General features: G+C 46.3%; 1 protein-coding gene across 2 annotated transcripts in view; it reads right to left on the reverse strand.

Annotated features, from left to right (window-relative positions):
* The window catches only part of kremen1 (kringle containing transmembrane protein 1), a 100,587-nt gene extending 93,706 nt beyond the window's left edge, over positions 1-6,881 (reverse strand). For both annotated transcript variants that reach the window (XM_056287142.1, XM_056287134.1), the window contains exon 1: positions 6,477-6,881. In XM_056287142.1, coding sequence (XP_056143117.1) covers positions 6,477-6,555 — 79 coding nt within the window. In that variant the 5' untranslated portion in view covers positions 6,556-6,881. The remainder of the gene's footprint in view (positions 1-6,476) is intronic.
* Between the last annotated feature and the right edge of the window lie 11,812 nt (positions 6,882-18,693).

An 18,693-nucleotide genomic window follows, 5' to 3' on the forward strand; every position in this document is an offset into this window, starting at 1 on the left:
GGAAAATGACACCACCCATGAGATTTTACCTCTTCATCAAAGCACCAGTGTAGGAGAGGAGGGCAGATAACGTCCAAAGTGACGAGGGTATAATATAAAAGACCTACATAAGACACCAATTTCTGTTTTGGTTTTTGTTTTGAGCACTGGGGAAGTTTCATTCCAGATAGAGCTACGGGATTTGGAGCGATCGAACAATATGAAATTACCAAGTCAAGTCAATTTAATTTGTGTAGCCCAATACCACAAATTACAAAGCTGCCTCAAGGGGCTTTACAGCAAAACACAACATCACAGCGGGCATGGGTAAATTCAACAAAACCGAGGATCTTAAGGAGTGTAGCTGTAATAACTCACTGTCCCTCCTTCTCCTCTTCTCTCTCCATCGCCACCAGCTCATCCAACACGTGACCCCAAGACCGCGCAGCACGGTCTGTTATTATCTTCTAAAGGGAGAAGAGCCGGCCTCATCTCTCTCTCGTTCTTTATTCTTTCTCCTCCTGTTGGTCTGTGCCCCCCCCCCCCACCCACACAAAAATCCCTGTGTCTCCACCGGGTCCCAAAGGTTGATTGAGCCCGGTCATAACCTCCACGGCTGGTGTTTAAGTCACACTAGGAAGGGAGCGAGGGCGACTGGAGACGTAGTGGAGACACATACTGCGGGGGGGGGGGGGGGGGGGTTAATAAACACTGTGTGGGCTGAATGGACAGTGGAGGTGTGTGTGTGAGAGGTCAGCAGAAGGGAAAGGATTGGAGGGACCCCTGGGTGTGTGACACTTGACATGGCCCCTTTAAAGAAAATCTAAGCAGCAACATAGGGAGTTTATTGAGTCTCCAGATGGCTCAGTCCTCACATGTGAACTGCACTCGCACCCCCCGTATGCACTCCCAGGGCATTTCTATCCTGACAGGTAAATGCTAGCATGCAATAAGCCCCCCCCCCCCCCACACACACACACACACACGTGCATGCATATAGACGCACAGAGGCTGGAAAAACATTTCTTTCAAGACAGACAAATGGCAGAATTTGAAAAGCCCCAGGATCTTCACGGCTTATAGGAAATTGGTGTTTGGAAAGCTCCCCGCTCCTTATATTCTTTAACACAAACAAGCACGTACACACAAGACACACACGGTGCCTTTTGACTTGATCTTGTCTAAACACAGCAGATCTCTATCAATCATAAGTGAGCACAGTATCTGCTGCCAGTACCAAAACAAAATCAGCATCACAATCCAACACCTGTCAGAGCCACCGTGCTGCAGCTTCCGAGGGGTTCAGGACCCCGTCCTGCCCACCTTGGCTCACCTGCTCCTCTCTGCAGCCAAGGCCAATACCGGGCTGTCATCTGCGGCCGACTGTGATGGATTTCACACAGCACAGAGCAGCAACTGAACGCAATGCTCTGATGGACAGTGATCAGAGATGGAGCAGGAGCTGCAGCGGGTTGCCAGGTCCAGCAGCATCTCGTCTAAGTGTGTCGAGCAACAGAGACAGGGGACATGACCGGTGACCCATCTATCTGCTCCCTGCACGGCATCAGGAAGCCACAGGGAGGTGAACAGGACAGGCTGACAGGAGGAGGACAGGACAGGCTGAGCAGGTCTGGTTTGGTTCCTTCTGAAAGACTGAGCTTGTTAACAGTGCTGGGTGTAATATTTTGGCTTTCTTATACTTCGGGTTTCATATTTCTGACTTTCTTATGCCTAGTAAATATCAGCAGGGGTTGCCGAGTGGTGCTGATGGAAACCAAGTAAACAAACCCCTCCTATGATTTCTGCATTCACGAGCAAGGCTTGCTGAGTTGTTTGTGTTGTTGTTTGCCTCCCTCCCCTAAAAGGCCTTGGAAACAACCAGTTTTCAACATTATATACAGACGGGTGACAAATTAAAAGAAAACCCTGAGAGGGAAGGGTCACTGCAAATCAATACAAAGTTATTCTGGGGCATCGGCGTGGCATAGCGGTCTATTCCGTTGCCTACCAACACGGGGATCGGTGGTTTGAATCCCCGTGTTACCTCCGGCTTGGTTAGGCGTCCCTACAGACACAATTGGCTATGTCTGCGGGTGGAAAGCCGTATGTGGGTATGTGTCCTGGTCACTGCACTAGCACCTCCTCTGGTCGGTCGGGGTGCCTGTTTGGGGGGAAGAGGAACTGGGGGGAATAGCATGATCCTCTCACGCACTACACCCCCCCTGGTGAAACTCCTCACTGTCAGGTGAAAAGAAGCAGCTGGCGATTCCACGTGTATTAGAGGAGACGTGGTAGTCTGCAGCCCTCGTGGATCTGCAGAGGGAGTGGAGCAGCGACCGGAACGGGGTTACTGGCCGGATACAATTGGTGAGGAAAAGGGGGAAATCAAAAAAAAAATTGTTCTGAGATTCTGAGTGATCACCTTTATTCTATGATGAAACATGTCTATCCTGATGGGAGTGGTCTCTCCCAGGATGAGTGTCCCCATCCACAGTACACGAGGGGTCCCTGCATGGTTTGATGAGGATGAAAATTATGTAAATCACATGCTACGGCCTTCACAGTCACCAGATCTCAACCCAGCTGAACACCTATGGGAGATTTTGGACCAACGTGTTAGACAGTGCTCTCCACCACCATCATCATCATCATCAAAACACCAAATGAGGGAATATCTTTCGGAAGAATGATGTCCATCCCTCCAGCAGAGTTCAGAGACTTGTAGAATCTATGACAAGGAGCACTGAAGATGTTCTGGAGGCTACTGGTGGCCCATACGTAGATATAGATATTTATACTATATATCTACTATATCTATATCACACACACACACACACACACACACACATGTATATATATATATATATATATATATATATATACACTATGCATATTTGTTGTAGGGATAACACTCCACAGGCAGTCATATCACTGAAAAGTCATCTGACTCTGTGTGTGTGTGTGTGTGTGTGTGTGTGTGTGTGTGTGTGTGTGTGTGTGTGTGTAACGCTGCCAAAATTGCGTAAGAAAATGCGACTCACACACAAACCAGGAAGTAATTTTCCCGTCAAGAGATTGTCTGCTAATGACGTCACTGGTGGACACAATCTCAGAGGCACACAGAAGACTGCTCAGTACTTTGGCTACCAATGGAGTTTCATCCCTACAACACATACTATATACATAGCATATAGAGAGATGATGTTGAAAATCATGACCAACGATGCCGCAGTCATGGCGAACGTTATCTGCCGAGGATGTTTGCTATGAACCCGCTACCTTTTTATTTCAGTTTCTTTGTCTAGCTTGCTTTGATTTGTTGTCATGACACACACATGGCTGGAAGATAGAGGCTAGGATTCAAGTCAAATTACATGTAGAACTTTTCACTCCTGGGTGACTGCTTCACAGGCAGCAAGTGAGCTTGATGTGACACGTCAACTGACTCAAGAACATCTTCTGCGTGGCACCAGCCAATGCCGTCTTGCAAGTTATTTCACACGTGTCTAATTCTGCAGAGACCTGACACGAGGACGAGACCGCCACAGCAGAGCCGGCCGTGTGAAGCCAGATATCCGCCTGATGTTTTTCTGCGTCGGGACTCATCTCGCTGATCAAATATTCAGGGCACATTCCACGTTGTCGATGTCACAGCTTGCCCTTCATCAAGCCTCTGCCTGACAAACCCAAACTACAGCAATTTATGCAAATGTTTCTCTGAGAAAGTAATTGAAGGAATCTTTACTGATATACGGTGACCGCAAGCCTGCTTGCTTTTCATTATTTTTGGCAAGGTTTTTTTTTTCACATCTGAAAAAGGCTGGATCAGATAAGACGGCGTTGATTATTACATAAGATAGCGTGTCCCAGTATGCACAGGGAGACAGACAGGGAGACACATGCACCCCTATGCAAACACCTCGCTCACCCAGCCAATCAGTGTAAACGGGACCTTTTCATTAGCGTGCCGGCTCAACGCGCCAGCACATCGCATCCGCTTATTACAAGAATAGGACGCATCGTTTGCATAAACAAAATAAGTTTAGGGGATTAAATATAGGGAGCGTATTACTCTCATCATGGCTCAAGGCCGACAGAGAAATCCACCTCCAACTCATCAATAAAGCCATCACAAATCACAGGAAACGGCAACAACAGGATAATTTCCTGCCGCTTAACGAGCGCTGGCTTGTTTCACAGCGCCTCTGGAACATTTGAAAACATTAGCGGCTTACAGGGCGACTTGCTTACGCCTCACTGTGACAGTTCTGACAGGGTACGACTTCCATTTCTGTGTGCATTTGTGTCAAGAGCCCGCACGGCTGCCAAAAGAGCAAAACGCCAGGCCGCAATTAGAAAAACAGCAGCACGGGGGCGGGGGGTCTGAATGAGCTGCCCTCACAAAGCATCCCAGAGTGCACCTCTTGGTTCAGGTGGCACACTCGGGACAGAAGTAGCCGTCAGACACACATGAGATACCTGCCAATGGTAAACACCTCCGCTACAGTAGGACATGTGAGCTGTGATGCAGTGCAGATTGTGACTTCATTTACTACAAATAAGGACACTAACTACTTTTCACCCCCTCCAACCAACACCACCACACCGGTCAACACAATTACTGTCTGTGTGTGTGTGTGTGTGTGTCTGTGTGTATGTGTGTGACTAAGTGTGTGATTATCCCATGTCATTGCAATTGACATGCTCCAGTGTTGCAATATTTCTGACTGATATGATGTAGAAATGGCCCCGTGACAGCCTGGCGGGGCCCTGTGATGGCCTGGCGGCCTGTCCAGGGTGTCTCCCCGCCTGCCGCTCAGTGACTGCTGGGATAGGCTCCAGCATCCCCGTGACCCCTAGAGCAGGATAAGCGGTTTGGATAATGGATGGGTGAATGGATGATGTAGAAATGTACCTGGATCATAAAAGGACATTTCACCCATTTTAGTTAAGTACCATCTATAATGAGAGTACACATATATACTGAGTACAGCAGTTTAATCTTGTGTTTTTTGCTCAAGTTAAGAGTTCACAAGTGTAAGACAGATGACACGGCAATTTACAGTCGATATAACGGGACACGATATTTCTTCCATAACATCACATTGTCTTAACTTTGTGTTGCGAGTTGTGCCAATGACAACTGTTAATATTCAGAAACGCTGATGGGACTGCACGAAACCACGAGAAAGACTGACGGCTCAAAGTAATTTACAAGATCTACGCCTTGTGTTTATTATAACTCGTCCAAATTTAGGACAACCATCCATGATAGTGCTGAAAAGCACAATAAACACAATCCTTTCACGCCATCTCAGGAAGAGGCTCACTTCTTTCTATCACACTGTTTTACTTCACAGAGAATAAAGGCATAATTGGCTTAAACTGAACATAACCCTGGCCTTTTTTTGCTCCCCATCATTGAGAGGGGGAATACCATAGCTTTAAATACTTTGTTAATACATAGGTACACATGGGAGTACTTACGCACTAGCCCAGATGGTGGACCCTCTAATTTGGGATCCAAGGGTATAATTAAGAGACAAAAAAATTAAAAAGGAAAGCATGAGGATTTGCTGCTTCGACATGAAACGCGGCACAAATTACAGCAAGAAGATGTTTGGTTTGTGTGGTCATCATTATTAAATATTCAAATCAAACAGTGCTGGGGCCAGGCTTGAAGGCTGATCTGGGGAGAGTGGGGGGGGGTTCCTGTGGAAGTGAGGCTGCAGGCTTGGCCCCGTCCCGTCCTGCTGCAGAACTGACCTGCATGTCGTGCACAGCAGGACGCCTCGTGTCTGACCCGAGAAACTCCCTCGTAGGGGGAAACAGGCTCCGACTTAACGTTTCAGGAACAAACGGGCAGATGGGGACGTAAACTAGCTTGTTAAAGAGCAGAAACACGGCACCGGTGGCTGCTGGAGAATACAAAGCTTCTGTAAATTACATCGCGCCGGTGTTTATGTTCCAACACCAATAGCTGTTTTAACAACCGTCTGCTTTTGTGATGATATGGGGGTCATCGTACCATCGCAGCACTTCACTGCTATATTTAAATATATATCTCCCTATAAACGTCAAGTCTTCCCATTAAAACGCCATCAGCCCGTCTGGCTACACCTTGTGTGCAACACGGAGCGAGTATGTCAAGTCGAGATCTGCACATCTGCACAATAGGCGAGAAACAAGCCCAAAACTTGTCTACCAGGTTAAAATAGCGACCGAAACCGCCTATTGTCGAGATAAGAGTGTACTAAAGTGTACGTAGTCTATCACCGACGGTACCGGCGAGTGGGTTTATTCGGGGCACACACACACAACTATGAATGAAGTTAGCAGCAGCGCGACAGGAGCTCTCCCCGCTGCGGCTCCACTCCTCCAAGCCCAACAACTTCCAGATGCCGGAGAGTTCAATCCGCACCGGGCGCCGCCAAACAGCGGCAAAAACCCGCACCAAAAAAAACAACACAAACGACAAAAAGTTCCGCTGCACTCACCGGTGTCGAAGTGTTTCAAAGCTGCCGCGGAAATCAGCCCGGCGAGAAGAACGGCGGCGGTGGCTGTCAACGAGTCCATCGCTGGAGGCGGCGGGCGGCGGGAGTCGGGTCGGCGCGCGGAGAGTCGTCTCAGGTGAACTGAACTGATGCGGGGGGAGTGATCCTTGAGTTTGTGAGGAGGCGCCGCTCCGCCAGCGCGTTAAGAGTGGGCTGAAGTTGAAGGCAGGTCCCTCCGCCGCACCGCACCGTCAACACGGGACACAGATAGTACGACCGAGGGATCCGATTTCCAATCATGTGACAGGAAATCGGGGCAATAGATTCGACCTGCCGCAAGCGCTGGGTATGCGTGCTGCAGAGGGAGGGGGGGGAGTATGAGAGGGAGCTAGACAAATTGTGTGTGTGTGTGTGTGTTGACGGGGGGGGGGGGCTGCAGCAATGAAGCAGCAGATGAGTCTGAAAGCCGTCTGGAGACTGGATGTTATTCGAAAGTTAGGCGACCTCCAACTTGCTTTCATTGATTCCCTTCCAGATTCACACAGACAAATGTCTCATTTGCTTTTGCTCGTTACTTTACTGAGCATGTTGCCTTCAGCAAACACGGATTTAACTTGATCATACGGGCTTCACTCGGTTCACCTGGCGGACATTGTTTTCTTGAGGTGCAGAAATAACGGACCTTATAATTCAGTACCAAATGCAATCGTTGGGTTTGATTCAGTGTTTTGTGAAGGAGAGGTTGTGATGTGATTTTTTTCCTCTCTTTTTTGTATAATGAACTGTGCTAATTTGCAAGGAAATCTTGACAGTGTGGAATTTTAAAACTGACATAAAAATGACGTTTATGTGTGTGGACGCCTGTTTTGTTCTCGTGCACATCTCAGCGGAAGTTGTGCTCACCTTGACCAGTGGTGAGAGAGACAGGTGCAGAGGGCTGCATGGTTTTCATTGCGTCTGGCCGTGCCGGCGTTCTGTCGGATGTTAAGTGCAGAACAGCGCCCCCGTCTGTTTCATAGGCGGCATCGTGGATCTCTTTACAGTGCCCAAGCGAAAACAGTCAAGGGGCCCGAAAATAGAAAATCCATTATGATCTCACCAGTCTTAAAATGGCTTTTATTCTGCCAAAACCTAAGGGGTTTTAAGAAGGGGTTGCACTGGGAAAGTAATCTAGCATGTTGTGTGCCCTTTTCAAAAATGTAAAAGTTGTGGCCTGAAGATACTGGCAAGAAAAATACTCCACTTACATCGCAGCTAAAACTGACGAGAGTTTGCTTGACGAAGAGGAGATTTCCCCTTGGATAACAAATTCATTCCACTCCGAAACTGACAATTTACCATATTTTACCCCTTATTCAGTATGTAACCAAGTATCTATTTGTCCCTCTTTAAATAGAAATAAATCAAGATGAGACCAGATTTAAATTGTGCTGTAACAGGAAATGTATTCCAGGGTCTGGTAAGTAGCATGCTAAGTCCAAATAATTAACTAATAGACTGGGACGCATCCTCCCTCAAATAAACGTCAACCCTTTGTTTTAAGTACACGCACAAAAGAAAAAATCTTCAGCTGTGATTTGTAAGTTATGACTTATAAATGAAAGAGAATGAATGACACGAATGAATGACAATATAACATATGAATGAATGAATGACAATTTAGAGATAGTTTAGCTATTAAGAAAATAAAAAAAATCAAATTCTTGTTCAATAGCTTTTTTCTTTCAGTCTTAATCAAAAGTGATTTTTCTACTGCTGTAAACCAATGAACAGTTAAACCTCCTAAGGGATGTCTTTATCCTTGATTTGATACTCCTCGATTCATGTGAAAACACTCCCAATAAACAGTTGATACAAAAATAAAAATTGGGGGATATAGAAGAAATATGTTCTCTGACACTAAAGTGACCCAAGAAGAGAAGTAAATGATGGTGGCCAACTCGTCTTCAGTGTCCAAGGAGAATGATGTTATCAGCTCAGCTCCCATCCCATCCATCGGCTAGCAGAAAACATGGCAGACAGCGGTGATTTGAAAATAAGTACGGTTAGACGCTGGCAATACTTGGCCAAGTCATCTCTCTTCTTCTCTCATTTAGTCAAGTGTAGTAATTTAGAACTCCATATACGATGGGTAGAGTAGATTAAGCACTTAGAACATTAGCTAGCGATTAGCAATTAGCTGGCGATTAACAACTAGCTAGCGATTAGCAAATTGCGAGCGATTAGTCTTCTGACTTCGTAAAAGGAGCATTTACTCATACACAAGAAAATAACCTCTTTTCACAAAACAAATACAGGTACAATAAATGTGCTCACCTAGCAGGAAAACATGGCATACAGCGGTGATTTGAAAATAAGAACGGTTAGACGCTGGCAACACTTGGCTAAATCGTCTCTCTTCTTCTTATCTAATTTAGACAAGTGTAGTAATTTAGAACTCCGTATACGATGGCTAGAGTATATGGCTGGATGTTAGCTAGCGATTAGCAATTAGCTAGCGATTAACAACTAGCTAGCGATTAGCAATTTGCGAGCGATTAGTCTTCTGACTTCGTAACAGGAGCATTTACTCATACACAAGAAAATAACCTCTTTTCAAAAAACAAATACAGGTATAATACATGTGCTCACCTAACAGGAAAACAGGGCAGACAGCGGTGATCTGAAAATAAAAAAGGCTAGACGCTGGCAACACTTGGCCACGTCGTCTCTCTTCTCTCATTTAGTCAAGCGTAGTAATGTTGAACTCTATATACGATGGGTAGAGCATATTAAGAATTTAGAATGTTAGCTAGCGATTAGCAATTTGCGAGCGATTAGTTTTCTGACTTCGTAAAAGGAACATTTACTCACACACAAGAAAATAACCTCTTTTCACAAAACAAATACAGGTACATGGGCTCACATAGCAGAAGAAGATTTTCTTTGGTGCGTTTACTTAAAACACAGTGAGAGGAGGAAACAGGTCAAATGCATGTGAAAACTGAACAAAAGCAATGCTCGTTATGGTCACACAGACTCAACCTCGAAAGGGGTTTGTCTCATCATCATATGGTTAGCAGCTATTGTCAAGCATACCATCAATATTTCTGTCAATCTTTTATAAAGAACAATGTATTGCTGTCATGAAGCATGCTACGTGAATCACTAATCTGACACCGACTGAAGACTACTGTGTCAGTTTGAAAAACAAGCCTGGAGTGCTTTGTCATTAGCTCCCATGTTCCTCCATATCAATCTACCATGATGGGAGCAAGGCTCCCTTTGTCTTGTCTGTGTGTGTGTGTGTGTGTGTGTGTTAGATCACGTTGGGCTTGCCTGCACAAGCCGCCTGGTCACATTCTTTTGTGGTCTACTGGAGTTACAGTAACCCTGCTGTCTTTGTCTTTATCCCTCTCTAGGTAAAAACAACGAAAAACACCGCAGTCGCACACCTTTGATTTAATATACTAAATTCACTTGATGTACTTTAAAATAAGTGATCTTACTGTCTTCTCGCCCTCTGGTAGGCTGCAGCTGGTGTGTGGTTCCTAGGGTGAGTAGGGGTACATGTGTCATTGTTGGTTTCTTTGCCTAGTATTGAGGACCAGGGGCCTCGTGTATCAATTGTTACTATGGGCAAATTTGTGCGCACGCACCTGTTGAATTTTTTAGGCCTCAAGATTGTCTGACAGGCAGCAGCAAAGCATGATGGTTAATTCCTTCCTCCTAACATCTATTGTCTACTTCTTGCAACAAGCAATCACCCAGGCCTGCAAAGACATCAGTTTTAGCCAATCGGTGTCTAAATTCAGGGGTTACCCAGGTTCTACACTGGTCTCTGAGACAAACTTCAGGGCTAAAAGATTCCATGGGTGTGTAAGAACAAATTTGCCCAGAGTAACGATTGATACATGAGGCCCCTGCAGGTCCCTTACTATTAGGCCATGTTACTGTTTCATGTGGGTGTCTGAGTGTGGGAGGGGGATGTTTGTGTGGTGTTTCTCATATATCCTGTATCAAATGAACGATAAAATGGCCCAGCGGGCTCTCAACTGTGTTCCCTGAAACCCACAGTGCTACCGTTTTGTTTTGTTTTTTTTTCATTCTGCCAGGTAATTCATTGTGTCCACCGGTTGTGCCAGGTCTGGACAACTGGAATACATAGCCAAAACCCTCAGTTTTGGGGGCCTTTGGGGGCCTGCTGATATTGGCCATTTGGTGGAAGCTTTTTTTTATTTTTACCTAAGGCACCTGAAGAGGCATGCACGTTTTCAGCCCGGATGGATGTCATAGAGATCAAAACTCCCACCCAGGTGGTGTCAGATTCCATATTCTCAGGAACAATTTACTGTCATTTCTTTCATGTACTTGCGTACACAAAAGAAACAAAATTCCGTTTCTCCCAGCCCACAGCAGTGGGACACAAAAGGCAAAAACATACATCCTAAATTTCCCAAAAACGACACCACCAAAAACATATTAAAAAATAAGAGAGAACAAAGAGCAAAAAAAAAAAAACAGTTAACAACACAGTCCACTCAGTGCAACACAGTCCAAAAAATTCCACTGCCCAGAGAACAGATGCCAGCCAGGATGACTGTCGGAACTGCCGGTCTGCATTGGCTAGCAGTTAGCTTAGCCTGCCCCGGTCCTGTCCGACCGCCTTCATTGTTTCCTCCTCGGGCACAGCTCCAGCAGCTGGGCCCACCGGACGCAGCAGACCAGGCTCCCCCAGCCAGACACCTCCGACACACCTCCCCGCACTCCACACGATGACACTAAAACACAGTCAATGCTAGGCGAGGCCGCCGCCAGACCGCCCTCAGTGTTATCGGAACTGCCAGTCTGCATGGGCTAGCAGTTAGCTTAGCCTGCCCCACTTCCGTGTCCTGTCAGACAGCCTTTGGTGTTACCTCCTCGGGCGCAGCTCTGGTCAGGGCTGTGGTCCCTGGGCCCACAGGACACGCAGACAGAGCTCTCCCAGCCGATCCAGCGCCAGCTCTCCCAGCCATCAAATGAAGACAAAACAAAAGTAGAGGCAGACGTGGATAAAGACACTGCATGGACGGGACTGGGTGAGGCCGCCGCAAACGTAAGCTCACGCCGCCACCTTCCCACACCGGAAGCTACTAATATTCTACCCATCAAGTTTAAACTGGAGACAAAAAGCATGCACTCGGTGTGACTCAGAAAAACTGCGAAACTATTTAATGTTTGCTGTCATATTTCAGTCGTATAGACCTTTTTTGAGACTGCAAAAGTCCCATATGTCTATAACTCAACCTGTCAGAGAGTCAAGGACATGCATAACCAAATATACACCTTCCCAAGAAATCAACAGAAAAACACTCTTACCGTTATGGTTTTTAATACCAAACACGAATTCACAGTAAATTAAATTTAAATGATGTGATGCTTCACAGGACAGAGGCGGGTCATTACCCTGAGGTATCATAGCATGGCTCTGGCATCCTCACATGCCTCGCTGCAAAGCACGCATATCTGAATAAGAAATAAGTCTGGATGCTATTACGTTCAACAAAATCAGGAGCCAAGACTACGTAATGTCCTTGTTTCCTTTTGGCTAAGCATGAGAAAAGCCCTGTTTGATGAGCCATTTTATAATTTTGCTGCACTGGAGAAGAGTCAGATTGGTAAGTATGCCATTATTCAGTAGGAGCCTGTTCGAGGCATTACACACCTTCATTCTGAAGTAAAAAGAACATGGGGGAAAGTGTGAAGTGTGAGTAGCACTGAGGTGGAGAAAAGACCATGTTGTTCTTTTTTTTGCTTCTGGATACAGTGAGGATTAATGGAAGGATGACCGTTCGTCCCCACACACCTTCACTATCCGTCCTGACTCACCGCTGTGTGCTGTGGTGCAGGGCTGCTCGCTGCCTAGACCCATATCTGCCATCACTTGGGGAGGTTCATGTTGATTATAAACACACACACACACACACACACACACACACACACACACACACGCACACACACACACGTACACGTAAGCAGACATAAATTGGTTTGTTGTCTACCGTTACAGTAAGTCAGTGTCATTACTCAGCCGAAGCATCTGGTTGTTGTCTGTGGCTACCCCGACCCTCCCAAAAGACAAAACGTCTCATACGATCCTCGTCATTAGTGGTCGATCACACAACAGATGCGTTATTGCGTCACCGGTTGGTCTCCGTCGAAGCTCAGCTTTAGCAGGCTCTCTTTGACAAACGATTCCCTCTGGCCTCACCTCAAGTGTTAACCCCCTTCCCTCTCCCTCTTTGTCCTTATCTTCCTCTCCTCCTCTCATCCCCTCGCATCCCCCTTAGCCCCACCTGCACACGTCTATGTGCCTAAACCTTGTTCAAAGCTAACATGAAACAGGGCTTACACCTAGCCACCTGGACATAACCAGCAGCCACTCTGCACGCACACACACACACACACACACACACACACACACACACACACACACACACACACACACACACACACACACACACCCGTCCCTCCTCCTCCTCTCCTAAAACACAGGGATCAGTCATCCATCTCCCTCTACCCCACCAAGGTCTTTAATTATGCTTTTTGGGATGGGGGTGGGGGTACCATCCTCTTGGAATGTGTGCTTATTATCACTTCGCTGTGCTTTATCTTCTTTCACACCTATAGACAAAACAGTGAGGGTGAAGGGTGAGGATAAATGGCAAAAAATGGAGAGAACAAAAGAGGGTTTTTTTTATTGTGTTTTTCTGGCTGTTGTTTCACTAGCCTCGCTCCGGACCCCCGAATCACTAGTCACCACTGATTTTCACTCTTCCTCCCAACTCTTCACATTTGGTCGAAGGATTAATGGAGTGGCAACATAATGACCATTCAGTCTGAACATCAGCAAAGTATTTCACTTTGTATTTTGCTTCTTCTTTTTTACCCTCCCACTACTGCACAACTTTAAATGTTGCTAGGTTTACTACACTGCTCCTTTACATTTAATTGTGCAGCACGTTGTAAAAGTGGTTTTCAAAGGGGCCGTATGAAGTGATTACTTCTATGCGTCACGTTCAAAGGTAAGCCTTAGCTGCTGTCAGCTTGGATGGAGAAGAATCGGAATCAGAATCAGAAACACTTTGTCATCTCATTTCATGCATTTGTGCACATGAAGTGAAACGAAACATCGTTTCCCCCAGCCCACAGCAGTGCAACACAACCACACATCCAAATACTACAAGAACTACAAGAACACATATATCCAAACTAACACATATATCCAAACTAACACATATATCCAAACTAACACACATATCCAAACTAACACATATATCTAAACTAAACCAAAAAAAAAAAATCACTGTCCAGGAGATCGAACGCCAGCCAGGATGACTGTCAGAACTGCTGGTCTGCATCGGCTAGCAGTTAGCTTAGCCTGCCCCGCTTCCGCGTCCTGTCAGACCGTCCTCGGTGTTACCCCTTCGGGCGCAGCTCCGGTCAGGGCCGTGGTCTCTGGGCCCACAGGACACAGCAGACCAGGCTCCCTCAGCCGATCCAGCACCAGCTCTCCCAGCCAGACACCTTCGACACACCTCCCCGCACTCCACACGACGACACTAAAAACACAGTCAAGGCTAGGCGAGGCTGCTGCCAGACCACCCTTGGCTCGGTGTTATCGGAACTGCCGGTCTGCATGGGCTAGCAGTTAGCTGAGCCTGCCCTGCTTCCGCGTCCTGTCAGACCGTCCTCAGTGTTACCTCTTTGGGCACAGCTCCAGGCAGGGCCGTGGTCCCTTGGCCCACAGGACTTAGCAGACCAGGCTCTCCCAGCCGATCCAGCACCAGCTCTCCCAGCCATCAAACGAAGACACAAACTTAGACGCAGATGCAGACGTGGACAAACAAAGAAAGATGTGGAAGTGATGGAGAGGAAATTCAGGGAGGCTGATGTGAATTGGGATTGGCCGGGGGGGGGGGGGGGACCAAATGACATCAACAAAGAAAGAAAGAAAGAAAGCCACTTTATTTTTGCCATTGTACAGTTATTTGGTTACAGTGAATGTGTTCTCTGCATTGATCCCATCCTATTGTATAGGAGCAGTGGGCAGCTGCAGCGCCCAGGGACCAACTCCAGTTCGTTTCTCCATTGCATTGCTCAGGGGCACAGGCAGGAGTATCAACCCTTACAGAAGCCATGTTTTCAACCTTGATCCACATCAGACCATCCATCTTTTTGCACCTGGTCCATTAATTAGCCTTAAGTAGTGGCTATATCCACCTCCACAACTTCCCGCTCACACAGTCCATAAACAGACCCGTGTCTCAAAAATTTTATTGCAAAACTGCAAAAGGTTTCAAAGTTGCAAAACTTTTATTTTCAGAACCCAACCAAAAAGTGATGTGTTTTCGTCCTTGTTACCCAATGCCTGGTCCCTGGTCCCCATTCTATGTTTGGCATCTAGTGCAGAGTTCACCGACCCAAGAGGTGGGGTGAATTCAGTGTTTCTGAGAAACAATTGACAAAGCCAGTATGATGAAAATGATTGTATTCAAGATAAGCACAGCATCATAACCACCATCCATTATCCATCATGAATCCTGGCACCAGATCTGACAACATGTTAGGCCAAGAGCAAGGTGCCAGACAGTAATCGGCCAGCATTACCACACTTTCTGCCGAAATGGAACAGATCCACCCAGTTCTGTGGGAACCATCCTCAGATGATCTCTTCAGCGACTGACAGTGACAGTCCGCTGCACCTTGTCAACATCATCATCAATCAATTTTATTGAACCTGTTAAAGAAAACATAGAAGCAATAAAAACAAATAAACAAAAAATCATCGTCAACATATAAACAGCAAATAAGCAACTCAAATAATACCTATCATGTTCAAAAGGGGTCAGAAGAAGTTGAAAACATTTCTAGTTCTACCCCCTTATACTAGTTATGCATTGATAATAAGAAATGAAAGTTCAATTTACAGCCACCAGTGTCTGTGATATTGCAATCAATTCACCCAGTTGGACAAAAAAAAAAAAAACCTGGTTAGTGGTCGATCTCGGCATCCTGGTGGCACGGTGGCGAAATGGTTAGTGCTGTCGCCTCACAGAAGGCCCTGGCTTCGAACCCCAGGGTTTACCAACCTTGGGGGTCATCCTGGGTCGTCCTCTGTGTGGAGTTTGCATGTTCTCCCTGTGTCTGCGTGGGTTTCCTCCCCCACTGCCAAAAAGACATGCCTGTTAGGGTTAATACTCCTGTCTGTGCCCCTGAGCAAGGCAATAGGAAGAAATATCTGGAGTTGGTCCCTGGGTGCTGCACAGCAGCTGCCCACTGCTCCTAGCTACACAGCTAGGATGGGTTAAATGCAGAGTGTAATTTCCCCACGGGGATCAATAAAGTATCTCAAAATTTAAAAAAATTTAAAAAATCTAAAAATCTCATAACTGTTCAGTATTTTGTTTCTGAAGAGTCGTTTTAGTTCAGATAAAGTCCCACATGCTTTCAGCTCATCACTGCAGTTATTCCACAAACCAACTGCCTTGGCTGTAACAGTGATGTTCTGCAGCTGTCCTAACCGGTGGCTTTTTGAATGTACAGGTTCCTCTCAAACTGTGTTTACTTTGTCTCAGTTGGGACAACCCCTGGATAATAATAGTTAATTGTTGACTTATTACTCTGTACATAATTTGAATAGTTTTAAAATCAACCAAATCTCAACATATTAGTGCTTTTTAGTCTGATAAAAAGTGGATGTGTTGATTCTCTGATACCTGACTCACAAAGCAAAAGATGAATGAGACGGAGACTCAACTGTATGGAGCACAGCAAGCTAAAGTGGCTGTATAGCATCTGTATTTTGTTAAACAGGCTTCCATACAGCAACATTACCTTTCAGCCCACACACTACTGGGCTGCAATGGTAAGGCTCTTCACTACATATATATATATTCTGCTCCTCACTAGTTGAGCACTCACACCATTGACGGTTTCGGGAAAAACGCTATATATAAGTTTTCTTCATATCTGCAAGTAGTGTCATGGTTTTCTTTACCTGGTCTTGAAAAGATTGAAAACATGCAGCCCACAAAATTGCCCTCACTTACAACAAGGCCCCTTCTGGGCATAAACAACTCAAGGAGTCTCATGCTTTCCTGGGGGACATCAAGGGACCTGTCCTCACAACGTACCTTCCATATTTCCTCCATGTCGAATTCAGTGACACCGCAGACATGCCCTGATGGATGTCCTTTCATCTCACCCACGGAAGGAACGCTACGTCTGCAAGAGCCACAACCCACCAGATGCAGCTGGTAAAGTGCTGACTTGAAACACACTTTGAGGATGCATACTTTCGTAAGGACACAACATTTACAACAGCCTGGCGAGGGGGAGATGAAACGCCTTGCGACGCGACGTTTCACGTCAGCAGCTAAACCCCCCACAGCCCTTTTTAATACCCTGTGTTAATGTTCCATTACGGTTTGGCACAACTCACTCTGAACTGTGAGGCGAAGGTAGTCAAGGGAAACTATGTTAGCCATGCCATCTTCTGACATCTGCACAACGTGATGGGTCATTGTCCAAAAATCCCACCGCAACTTTTGAAGGGGAAGCAAACGTGACTCTGGTCTGTAAAGGAGACTTGGGAATTACAAAGTGCCGGAGCAGCAGAATGCTACGTAATCTTGGCAGGAGTGCACAAAAGTTGAAAATGAAAGGCTTTCGGTCAATGCCTGCATCCACTTGATCCAAATTAGGGTTTGCAGGGCGGCTGGAGCCAACCCGGCACAGGCTGGGCACAGGGCAGAGACAGTCTGGACAGGTTTTGCCAGTCCATCAAAGGAGCCACGCGGTTCTTCTGATCTCTGTGAGTGAAAAGTTTTCTCAGATCCACATTCGACACGATGTCCCTGGGCTGTCGTATCATTTAGCCAGTCAGAGTGATGTTGGAAAAAGGGTTCGGTCAGTTGAAAGGAGCATCCGGCGCCCAGTGATCTGGTGGTGCACAACTGCAGGTGTCTTTTATTATCATAATGATTATTCTTTGAATTATTCAGTTCATCATATGCTGTAATTATCTTTAGAATCATTTTGTTGTGTCCGTGTTCAGGCCTGTCAGGTCGAGGGTTCAGTAGGTTAGCCTTTCTTTTCCTACAGCATGGTTTAAAAGAGAGGGCTGTTGGTGTTATTGCCTACATTAACTTTCAAACTGTTAAGCTCAGGCACTCCTGAGAGGTTAACGTTTGGTTGAAGACAGATGGAGGCCTTAACCTTCATATAAAAAAAACTAATAAAGCAGTAAAAATTAATCCCTTTATCCTTAAAAACAGAAAGGAGAACAAGTTAAAAGGAATTAAAAAGAGGGGTATGTTGGGTGTTGTAAAGGGGTATAAGGGCCAAGTAGTGTTATGGTTGGTGCGGGGTCAACACAGCACAAGTTAGTTTGTGAGCATTTCTCGCTTGAAGAAATCTGGATGTGCGCGCCCACATACCATGGGCCTAATGCAAGAGCATCCACTCCAATTTCTTTGAATCAAATTTTAGATTCTTTGTTAAACACCCAAATTTGTACTTACATGTGAGTTAACAGTGGCACGGTGGCGCAGTGGTTAGCGCGGTCACCTCACAGCAAGAAGGTCCTAGGGTTGAGTCCCGGGGTAGTCCAACCTTGGGGGTCATCTCGGGTCATCCTCTGTGTGGAGTTTGCATGTTCTCCCCGTGTCTGCGCGGGTTTCCTCCGGGTGCTCCGGTTTCCTCCCACAGTCCAAAAACATGTAGGTCAGGTGAATCGGCCGTACTAAAACAAACTATCCCTAGGTGTGAATGTCTCGGCCCTGTGATGGCCTGGTGGCCTGTCCAGGGTGTCTCCCTGCTTGCCACCCAACGACTGCTGGGATAGGCTCCAGCATCCCTGCGACCCTCAGTTGAATGCCAATTGTTGGTGAGCTGAAGGTGCGTGTCAATAAACCCTTCGTGAGAACACCATGACGTTAAGAGGCATCCCCCCTGCTCAACTTAAGGTTATTAGAAAATGTGAAAAACTGCCATTTGGTCAGAATAGAAACAGAGGGAGGGCAATTTCACGGGGCGACCAACAATCTAGGGGGCTCCCACGGGCTGACCAACTTGGCTCCACAGCAATGACAGCAATGGATCAAAATTGGAAGAACTTCAATCCTTAAACCTTCCTTGGGGCCCCTGACTTGCAGAAGGTTGTTTTGAAGCCTCCCTACCTGTGAGAAATCAAAATGTA

This window comes from Lampris incognitus, chromosome 1 (assembly GCF_029633865.1).
Source record: "Lampris incognitus isolate fLamInc1 chromosome 1, fLamInc1.hap2, whole genome shotgun sequence".
NCBI classification, from domain to species: Eukaryota; Metazoa; Chordata; class Actinopteri; order Lampriformes; family Lampridae; genus Lampris; species Lampris incognitus.